The following is an 11,470-nucleotide window of genomic DNA, read 5'->3' on the forward strand; positions in this document are numbered from 1 at the left end:
TGTGATAAACCTAGCAAGAGAAAAAGCATTTGTAGCTCCATACTGTTTCAGAAATAATCTTTGATGTGGTTTAGAACAGGATGGCGTTTTATCACAGCAGAATTTAACTTTATCTCCGGTAGAATTCTGATCAGGCATTTGCTCCGCCTCCTCTTTTTTTTTTTTTCAAGCTAAGGACCCAAAATCCGCATTTCTCTAACAGGGTTCCAAAAGAGGGGTATGAGCAGTATGAGGCATGGATACAATGGGTGATCTGTTTGGTATTTTAAGCAAAAAACTTCACAGACATGTTTTGTATAGGTATGGCCCTACAATATATGTTTCCAATATAACATAATAGGTCCACTTTAAATCATGTATTACAATTTGATAAATAAAGTTGGAAAATAATAAAACATGAACAGTGTGAGAAGTGCAGAAAACAACATTAATTTACTGTATTAGCCTTAATAACCAGGAAAAGACAACACTTGTGCCATTTAACAATATGAAGCTATCCAAAATCTAAGACAATATCTAGATTTCACATATCGACATATTATAGATATTGTCCAGCCCAACTTTCTAGCATAGTTATCTTATGTTGTTTGTATTTGTTGCTCTAACAATGTTTTCTTGAAAGTCTCTCATGAAAAACAGATTTTAATCTCAACAAGACATGTTGAAATAAAGGACAATGCAATACACAAATACTGTTTCGAAGCCCTCTCCACACTACGAGGAGTCAAAATACTGAAGCCTTGCTAAAAAAGTTTAGAGAACAATATTATGCACATGACCTCAGTGTCCTCAGCTTAGGTCCTGAGGAGAACTGTGACACAGTAATGCTAAACTTTCTAAGCAGATTTCCACAGTTCACAGTCATCTGAAAGCCCATTTCTCAGCTGCTCTCTGCAGCATGACATCACGTTTAATGAATAGGTAATGTTGTTATGTAACACTCGTTCAAATATGACACATGTGATATGAAGCAGAGCTTGTGAAACATGTTACCAAGGCGCTGTTTGCTGAAATAAATAGAAGAAACCTACGTTAATCACGTGTGTGGAATTAGGACTTAAATCTCCAAGCGTATTACTCTTTAACTAGAACACAGTTTATAGAGTGCAAAAAGAGAAATGCCTAAGATGGACTTTTGCAATCACACAGTTTGTGTAACTAAGCAGGTTATATACAGTAAATACAGAGGAGTTACAATGTTCTTTAAACTTTAGTCTGACCACACTTGTGTTGTGTTGTGTGGGTGCACCTGTACCAACTGTTCAAATGTTTGTTTGTAAGTGCAGAGGATGTATTTGTACGGATGAGTAAAACAGAGCGAGAGTTTTATAATGAGAGTGTAAAGATTTACCTGATAAGTTTGAATAATATATCAGGGGTCTTAATAAATATCCAGACGCTGGTATAGTTTTCACCTTGTGACTGTGTGTGTGTCACCATGGCAAAATGCAGTCCTGGAGACACCTATTAGCGAGAACTTCTACAGATAGCTTGCCAACATTTGATAAGCATTATCATATCCGTTACTACTTTCTGGCATATACACTGGATTAATGGTGACGTTTGCCGGTTGTCTGTATTTTTATTCTTTACACAACTATTACGGTCATTTTTCTTTGAACAACTAATAAGGGAAACATGAAAGTCTTCTTGGAGAGACAGTCTGAAAATGTGCACTTATCTCCAAGTGATATAATTTCTATAATGTTCTGGTTTTCACTCCACCTTCCATTGAGGGTTTTTTTCCAATTCTTAAACATGGACCATAAATTCAGCAGGATCAGCATTAATTTCGAATCATGAAAGCCCACTTTTCACTTTCTTTTAGCTCCATTTTTGGTCCCAACAACCTCCTGAGGGACATATATGCTCTTTAAGTGGTAAATGCTCTACTATCTTAACTAGCTAGTAGCAGGTAGCGTACAGTGGCTTTTTCTGTAAAAACTGCTGCGGTCAAAAACAACGCTGATGAAAGGAACCAAAACAGTAAAGTAAAGGAACATTTCTGGCCGTAAAGCCCAATGCAATGAGCTGAAACACGCAATAAAGCAGAATGGGGTGATAATTAGCCATGGGTGCAACACCCAACATTGCAATCATTTGACCCTTTGTTCATATACAAATATTCATTATTCTAGAGCTGCCGTTAAGCAATAAAAGCTTTATTTTTCTCTTACAGAACCTTAGAAGATTCCCAGAAAATGTTGGTTTTATGGCCACAGAAATGAAACAAGTTAATCACAGCAATTGATTCTTTTAGTCCTATAATGTCCTTACATTTATTTTAATGGTAAACTAAATCAAATATCGAACTATGCTCTGACCTTTTGTGTGTGCAACCTGCTTCATCTGTATGTGATTTGTTGCATCACATGTCTGTTGATTGATATTCCTTTAACAGCTAATTAAAGGCTCTCACACACACACACGCAAAAATAAAAGGAACACAACATGTGTTTCCTTTCCTAAAATAATGCACACGCACACAAACACAGACAAACACACACACATTCACAAACAAACACACACACAGACACTTCCCCTGTCTCCTATCTTACTAGGCCTACTCCTTAAGTTTCTTTCGCAGCCCAAGTCAAAAGGAGTACATTTCTGGAGAGGAAGCTGTGTCCCTGAACGCAGCACTTTGATCTATCAATAAGTATCCTTGTAGGAGAGGCATTATAGGCAACACGTTATTATTTGCAATCATATACAGTAATATATATATAAATAGAGTATATGAAGCAAGTTGTGCATAAACATAGGATAGGATATATACAAGTTGATATATTTATTTATGAATATGTGTCTGCCTTAAGACCAGTAGTAGAAAGTAACTATGTACAATTACACAAACTGTATTCAAGTACAATTTTGAGCTTTTGGTGTTTAGACTACTCATTTAGCGGTGGTGATCAACTACCTAACTTTACTGAAGTAGTGTACTTGAATACACAAATTAGGTACTTGTACTTAACCTGAGTATTTCAATTTTAGTCTACTTTACTTCTTCTTCACAACATTTCAGAGAAAAATACTATGCTTACTTTTTACTCCACTCAACTATGATGCATTATAGAATTTTTATAATATGTAGTGGGACTTGTAATATACTACCTCAGCGTTTACTCTCAGGACATGATGCTGTTATTACAACACCATTGTCCTGTTGTCACTTGTTTTATTGGAGGAGTTTTATAAGTATTTCTGCACTGCTGTTACAACCTACAATACCTACGTAAAATATATTAGTTCTTCCCCAACCACTAACATTAAGACGTATTGCTATTTTAAGATATGGTATATGTTGAGAGACACATGGAGTAATCAATCAATATAGAAAACAATTGGTAAGATTACGTTTTTTGGGAGGGGTTGAATGAGTCAAAACTCCTACCAGTGGTTTCAAAACAAATCCTGCAGGCTGGCACTTCATCATTGGATGTGAGCTGTTGTTTAGTCTGTGAACTTTCTTTCTCCCCCAGTCTCCTGCAGGAATGCTCTGCCAGCCACACCAGCGGATTTGTGAAACCACTAAATAAAACACACCATTGTTTTTCCATTAGCTTTACCTTCTCTTTCTTCGTTCTTTGCTTTTCCATCCTGCTCTCGGCTAAATCCGGCAGCGACAAACTTTCATCCCAGTGAAGAAGGACAGGAAAACACACCATCCAAAACACACCAGTTTGGTAGTTTATCCACACTTTTCGGCGCGTTTATTACTCGATACTATGGGGAGATTTGCCTGCTAAATAGCGAATCTACAAACTTTTTCCTGGGGAAAGTTAATCCGGAGCGTGTGCGCCATGTTCCCACAGCCGAGCTTCTCCTCATAGCGAGGTTTTGTCCAGTGAGAGGCGGGGATCCGGTCGGCTCCATGGCTGCAGCCTTCAGCAAGGTTCCAATTACTCTTGATGACATCAGAGGGGAGTTGAGTTACCTGACAGATATGCATTACACCAGGTCTGTAATACTGCTGGTATGTTAATGTAGGAATAAAAGTGATGCTTTCCTTGTGGAATAAAAATTGAACACAGTTTGTATGGTTTTTACTTTTACTAGATCGAACAAACACCAACAAAACAATAAATATTCAAACACATGTTACATTTAATTGGCAGGAGGCAAATTGGGTGTTCAAAACCTAATGTTTAAAATAAATAGTTTTTTGGGAGATATGTTAACTTTTTTACTGTAGGTGGAAAGATATGATCCTAATTTCCTGTGATTTGGCTTAGCTGTGGGCTTAGCTTAGCTTAGCATTACGACTGGAAACAGCTAGCTCTGCCTTAATGTTGATTTCTAAATGTGAATTTACAGCAAGGGTAGTTTTTACACTTTTGTTCAGTATTATACAGATTAAACAAACATCTTTATATTGTCTTGCTTTTCTTGTGGAATAAAAATGAACACAGTTTGTATGGTTTTTAACTTAGGCTACTACCAACAAAAAATAAATAATCAACACATATTACATTTAATTGGCAAGGGGCAAATGTTGTGTTTAAAAGTTAAAATAAATAGTTAAACATTTTGGGAGATATGTTCACTGTAGTTTGAAAGATATGATACCGCTCTTTTCATTTCCTGTGATGCATAAATATAGCCAGGTTTAGCCTAAGGGTTTAGCTTAGCTTAGCATAACGACTGGAAACAGCTAGCTGCCATACTTTATAGTTTTTACATTTTTGTTCAGTATTGTACAGATTTAACAAACATCTTATGTTCTTGTTTTAAAACAAGAAGGCGAAATCCCAAAATGTCAAACTATTCCTTTAAACGTAACTATTTCATAATGTTTCCTATGTACAAATATTTACAGAATATAGTTGTTCTTGCTTTGCTGGGCTGATAACATAATGTGCAGCTCTCTACAACTCATACAACACTGTACACATATTTACAAATATACACTAAGAGCTGAATCCTCTCGAACAGTGACACAAGGGACTTTAAAAAGTGGTTATACTGATTTAGTGGTGCATAAAGGGGTTAATACAACGACCTCCTTTAAATCAGGAAAGTGCCACCAATATTTGACTCAATAGACTATTTTAATGGCAGACATTTTGACATAGCAGAGTCTACAGCCATGCTAGCTATGACTTTACTTAGGTGCTTTAAGTTAGAGGCTATAAATGTCAACATGATAACAAATAAAAAAGTTAACAAAATGATAGCTGAAAATGTTTACCATATTCAACATTTTGTTTTAGTTTAAAACTCTTTATAAGCTGTTTCAGGCAATTCTCATTACATCCCAGCATATTTCTGTATTTTGTTTATAACCAAATTCCAAATAAATGTTTCTTTTGTTTTTGCATAGAGAGCCTTTTTGGTTTCCTTACTTAACAACCAGTCTCACAGCATTTCGTGTAATAGTCACGAAATAATGTAATCTATTGATTTGTGTCACACAGAACGATTTTAAAAGCAATGTATTACTATTGGTAGTATGTTTCATGCCTGCACCATGTATTTTTGTCCAGTCGGGTCTTGGAAGACCGGAAGCTGTGTGGTTCATAAAAACATCTTCTTACTCAATATCAAGCCACGATTTTAATTTTAATTTTAAATTGTATAATGTCTGAGTTTTTTTGCCATCCGCGAGGAAAATAAATGGGGCTCAGAGCCTCAGAATACTGAAATCTGTATTTTTTAAATCTTATTTTCCTTCTAATTTGTTATTATTTACATAGCTTTTTTAATTGTTCTGTGTGACACGAAAAAAAATGGGGAAATCGTGTTGGTGAACACAAATAAATAGATTAATTTCATGACTGGGTTGTACCCAGTCACGTGGGTTGTACTTAAAGGTGGGGTAGGTAAGTTTGAGAAACCGGCTCGAGATACACTTTTTGTTATATTCCATGGAATGCTCTTAACATCCCGATAGCAATCCATAAAAAATGTGGAAGCCGTAGTACTGTAAAAAGCACGACCAATCATTTTAGCCAGCCCGGCTAAAATAACTGGATGGCCTACCTGCCTGTCAGCTTTCCATCTGTGCACAAACTTATCTCGTGCCCTCATTGGTCATGTGCGCCTTCATGTGTGTTGGAGGAGGGGCTCTGTAAGGAAGTGGCAGATTTTTTCCAGCTGTGTATTTTCAAATTCTAGCGCACTCGAGCTGGTTTCTCCAAAAGGACCTACCCCACCTTTAATTATTATCCCTTGGAATGATGTTGAATGATTCATAAACTAACTTAAATTAAGTGGAAAAAAAATGTCTGGTCTTTCAGGCCAAAACTGTCATCTGGAACGAAGGATAAAGGAACCTTGGAAGAAAGAAGACTTAACATTAAATTAAGTGCTGGAATAAAATGAAAATGACCTTAAATAACATCTTATGTATTTCAGTATTTCGGAACACTTTGACTCTCCATACTTTTTACTCTCAGGCAAGCTCTCTTCCTCTTACAGCTGGCTGATGACCTAGTTTTCGGGTCTTGTTCCTGTTGAGTTTGGGCCGGACCATCCTCAGACACAGTTTGTGAAGCCTGCCTGCTTTGTCCTTCCTCCACGTTCTCCTCACGTTGGGCCTCCTCACCTTCGGCCTGACAGCCTGTAGGTGGTGCTGCACCTCCATTTCTGCTCTACTCCTCTCAGGAAGCTCTGCTTTCACCAGAACTGCTCCACAGCTGTAAGAACAAGAAGAAATTGTAGTTTTAAGACACTGTACTGTTAAACTACTGTATTCACTTGAAACCAGGGAAAAAATGAAGGATAACGCACAAAAAGGGAAAGCAAATGTAGAATTTACCGCCCATCTCCATTAATTTGACGTTTACCATGTTTGGAACCATTGGACAAGTGGTTGAACGGAGCAAGTATTTGTACTTTACTTGAATATTTGTATTTGTACTTTTCAAATTTCAATTTTAACTATATTCAGAGGGTCATATCGCACTTTTCACTACACTACATCTGTCTGACAGCTCTAGTTACTAGTTACTTTGCAGATTTATGTTTTTTCTTGGAATCAGATATCAGTCACCGGAGACATTTTAGTACTTAGACTGGCTTCTAATAATACCTATCTACTTGTACTTACTGTAAGAAACTTCTTAAAATAAGTTGTATTTACTGAAGTAGTATTATACTTTTTTTTTTGTTGTATTGACATGTTTACTTGGTAATAGATTTGAACTCTTATGCCATCACTCCTCTATTGAGCAATTATATCATAATAGATAAAAAGCGGTGTTTAATGCCAGTGACAGGCTATGTCAATAAGTCTGTGTTTGTATTCTTACAGTTTGCCTGCAGTGCAGTCCTGTAGCAGGAAGCAGGATTGAGACACATGTCCCAGCAGAAGAGCCTGCACTTCGGTCAGTTGTCTCTGTTTAGCCAAAGTCTGGAATAATCTGAAAGCACAGACAAACACGTCAGAGACCAGAGAGGCCAAAAACACACACAGCAGATGCTCAGACCATCAAAGCAAAAAGAGCAGAACAGAGAGCCCATGTGTGCAAACATGAGATTACGATAATTTCCAAGGCTGTGAAATATCTGCGGATTCAGAGAGTCGCCACACCTCATGTGACCGTGTGACTCTGAATATGAGTGCATGCTGCTTGTGACCTGGTTCTGTGTGATGAAACATCGCACCATGTCTGCCTTTTCTCAAACAGAAATAAGGGTGAGTGTACCATTATCACAATATACTAAATAGCACTGTAAATATTTACCCTGGCGGTTTAGGTCGATATGTGTAGACATGTCGTGACACAACTCAATGTAATTCTGTGTCAGACTGACCAGCTGATCATGCCCCTGCGAGACCAACAATGTTATCCAAAATAAATCCACATTCTCAGTATAATTGATATCTTGATGTCTTTATTTACCTGGTGGTACAGTTGCAGTGGTACATTGTCCTGGCCTCTGTGTTGTGGAGGCCGTATCTTTCCTGCTGCGGATGGATCTTATTCCTGCACTCATCAAGATCGTTGTAGACGGCACAGGACAGCTGCTTCTCTATGGGATTTAGACATTATGTTCAGATCCATTGAGTCATGCACTGATGGTTGTTGTCAGCCGACCTGGAAGTTAGCATCACAGTTGTTCCCCAAACAAAAAGCCAATGGGATTTTTTCATCTGATTTATGCAGTAATTTAGCTCTGTAGCACACAGAGATTTATGATAACTTCATATTGTGTTCAGCAGGAATATCTCTAAACATGAATTGGATATTTTTGCATGATTTCATGACTCGTGATTTCATGACTTGTCTTTTTTGTGATGACATTTGGCCACTTGTTGGGAACCGCCTTTATTATAACTCATAAAAGCTTCAGAACTTAACAAGTTGGGTATTTACTGACATAATTTAAGCCATAAAATAAAACCATATTTTAATAAATAAAACCTTAAAATCTTTTAGGCTTTTGATAACCACAGACCTTATTTCAGGCATCTATCCAATCACGCATTCAAACATCAATTTATTTCAAAATGAGGGAACCAAACGTACTAAATTGCTGACTTATTTCAAGGTTTTATGACTAATCTCTCCAACTTTCTGTTACTGTGGGAGTGTGGAGATAAGAGGAGAGATGATGGAAATACCTGTGATGTCCAGCTCAGATGGAGTTTGTTGTTTGGTCAGTAAAGTGTTCTTCAGATCTTCGATCCTCTCAGGTGTTCCCTCTGATGTGGATGAGGTAACGTTGGTCACGGGTGTGATGGAGGTGGAGGGGGAACTTGTTAAAGGCGTAGGGACTGTGGAAACAGCAGCAGCGATGGAGTCTGAAATGCTGCTCCCCAGCAGCTCTGTGGGTGAGGTGGTGTACATGGGGAAGTCTGTGTTGTTCACCTCTGTTGTATTGGTAGACTCGTACACGGAGGGTGGATGCACCTCAGCATAGAGAGCCATTGCAGTCTCTTTGCACCTGTAGTAATATCATTTGAAATATATGAAAGTTACTACAGCAGCCAGATAAATATACCCCGGTTATCTAGGCACTTTATTTTGTTTAATGTATACCAAGTTTATCTAGGCCCTTTTTGTTTTTCTGTTTGATGTATATATGTCACACTGTAGGACTGCGAGAAAACGATATTTCAAGATTTCTGGAAGGTACAACATGTAGAATTCTTGACAATAAAGCTGACTTTGACTTTGACTAAATGTATCAAAAATAGTTGTCTCGGAAATGTAGTAGTGATTGTTCAAAGTTGCATACAATGGAAAAACTCAACCTTAAAGTAAAGTACAATTTAGTTAAAATAGCACATGAGTACACCAGTTGAGTGAATATAGTTACATATTAATCAGGACAAAAGTAGTGGACCAATCAACATTGACATCTACTATATTGCTGGTAGCATAAATAAAAATGTAGATAGTCATCCAAATCACAAACATACACTACATACATAAATTAAAACGTTACTTACATTCCAAACCAGTTTCTCTGAGCACACTGGAGTCTGTGTGATAACTCAAAGCAGTGCATCTTCAGCAGGTTAAAGAAAGTGTACCCCACCACATCAGATATTCTGTCGTTCCCATTAATCAGACAACTGTGAAACCTGCAGGCATGAAACATTTTGGGTTAAATAACATTAAAGAGGACAAATCAGATGATATAGACTGGATGTCATCTACATTCATGTACTCCCTACTTTTTGTCGCAGTCACAGTGAGACATGGTGAAGATGTTGCTGTTGAAGATCCCAAACTGGGATTGAAAGGACAGGATGGTGAGTTTGCACTGGTCATGTTCACGACAACAGCTGTCAGTATCTGAAAACACTCCTGCAAGAGAGATGAGAGAAAAAACTCAATGACAAAATTATAATTATTGTTGTGTACATTTTCAGATGTTGGTTGATATTTCTATAATTGCACACTTTCCAGCCTTGTACTGTTGCTCAACAATTTCCATTAAAGTAAATAGAGTTCTATCTTATCTAATCTTATCTTATATTTTTCTTATCTTATCTTAAAAGGAAACTGCATATTGAGTCAAATACCAGTACAGTTCCAGAAAGTGTTAACAGAGACTACATTTTTGGAACCAAACTTTGAAAACTGAAAAAAACACTCTACACCACATGTGTCAAACTAAAGGCCCGGGGGCCAAATCAGGCCCTTGGTGGATTTAATTTCGGCCCGCAGGAACATTTCTAATTACTATTAGATCCGGCCCGCCGGTATATTGCACGCACACCTTCACCCAATCCTGAGGGTTTCCTCAGCTCAGAGCCTGACCCCAAACATTGATGAACTTGCACCAAAGATGAGATACCAAGTATCTGGCTTAGTGTGCATCACAGAGCAGCACACTGAGTTTAAATGGATGTTTCCTTCTGCACTTTTTTTCTTGAGACAACATGGCATGTTTATTTTTTTCTTTGAGGGAAATAGTTTTTTTGAAGCTGTTGTTGGCCTGTGGAAAAATGTAATCATAAGAAATTACTCCGGAAAAGCTGCAGATAGAGCCCTAAGAAATGAATGCAACTGATTATTTAATGTTGTTTTTATAGGCAATAATTTAAGCTTTGTTAGTTCCAGGTTTAATATGTGCAATAGGTTCATTTCAATAAGTTTTGCAATAAACATTGAACCAGTCCGGCCCTCGACTAGTACCGATTTTTTTATTTTGGCCCACTGTGTATTTGAGTTTGACACCATGCTCTACACCTATATTCAACGGTTTTGTAATTTCATCTGTTGTTCTGGAGGTCTGTCAAGCATAAGAAAACAACTTTAAGCGCCCTGAGTTTTTTTTTTACCACTCCTTGCACTATTGGTCAATGTTTTAAATGGGTGTTGGTGATACACAACTCAGCCTGGTCACACAGTATTTTACTGATCTACAGGTGGCAGCAATGAGCCAGTAAAGATAGGAACCTGTAAACATGAACGCAATAAATTAATGTTTAAACTTTTGAGGAAAGTCGGGATTGCAAATGTTTTATGAGAAATAATTCCCACATAACCACAATCATTGTGATAAACAGTTAATTTAAAGAGGACCTATCATGCTATATTTGAACAATATTGTAGGGCCATATATAAAACATGTCCGTGAAGTTTGTTTTTCAAAATACCAAACAGATCATGCATTTTAGTCATGCCTCATTTCGCTCTATTTGCTTATTTCCAGCCCTGTTTTTGCAAGGGCTGATTCTGTGGCAAATGCAACCCGATATATCACGGCAAGACGTGAACATGTGACGATTTACCGTGCTGGGAGACGTGCAGATGTCACGATTTCGTCCCTTCAAACGTGACAGTTACACTGTATTGTTAACCCATGTTAACCAGTGGAGAAATAACCGGAAATGCCAAGCAAATGCTACCCCGACGGTCGGTTGTTATTATCAATATTAATATAATAATGATTTATTTTGTAATAGTCACACTCGATTACGCCGATGTTCTTGTAGCCCCAGCTGGTCGACACCTCTTTTAGCAGAAAGAAAGGCTACATTAATGTATTAAATCGATGTTAATCC

General features: G+C 37.5%; 2 protein-coding genes across 2 annotated transcripts in view; both read right to left on the bottom strand.

Annotated features, from left to right (window-relative positions):
• LOC104965253 (tetratricopeptide repeat protein 28-like) overlaps positions 1 to 3,822 on the bottom strand; it is a 91,722-nt gene extending 87,900 nt beyond the window's left edge. Inside the window, exon 1 of the mRNA XM_010794209.1 lies at positions 3,573 to 3,822. Within this exon, the coding sequence (XP_010792511.1) occupies positions 3,573 to 3,671 (99 nt within the window). The 5' untranslated portion in view covers positions 3,672 to 3,822. The remainder of the gene's footprint in view (positions 1 to 3,572) is intronic.
• A 2,271-nt stretch (positions 3,823 to 6,093) lies between these two features.
• The window catches only part of pla2g3 (phospholipase A2 group III), a 7,777-nt gene continuing 2,400 nt past the window's right edge, over positions 6,094 to 11,470 (bottom strand). Inside the window, exons 2-7 of the mRNA XM_010793418.1 lie at positions 9,632 to 9,764; positions 9,404 to 9,538; positions 8,573 to 8,895; positions 7,851 to 7,980; positions 7,257 to 7,367; positions 6,094 to 6,641 (exon numbers count right to left, since the gene is read on the bottom strand). Coding sequence (XP_010791720.1) covers positions 6,398 to 6,641; positions 7,257 to 7,367; positions 7,851 to 7,980; positions 8,573 to 8,895; positions 9,404 to 9,538; positions 9,632 to 9,764 — 1,076 coding nt within the window. The 3' untranslated portion in view covers positions 6,094 to 6,397. The remainder of the gene's footprint in view (positions 6,642 to 7,256; positions 7,368 to 7,850; positions 7,981 to 8,572; positions 8,896 to 9,403; positions 9,539 to 9,631; positions 9,765 to 11,470) is intronic.

This window comes from Notothenia coriiceps, unplaced genomic scaffold (assembly GCF_000735185.1).
Source record: "Notothenia coriiceps isolate Sejong01 unplaced genomic scaffold, NC01 NC01_scaffold00037244, whole genome shotgun sequence".
Taxonomy (NCBI): Eukaryota; Metazoa; Chordata; class Actinopteri; order Perciformes; family Nototheniidae; genus Notothenia; species Notothenia coriiceps.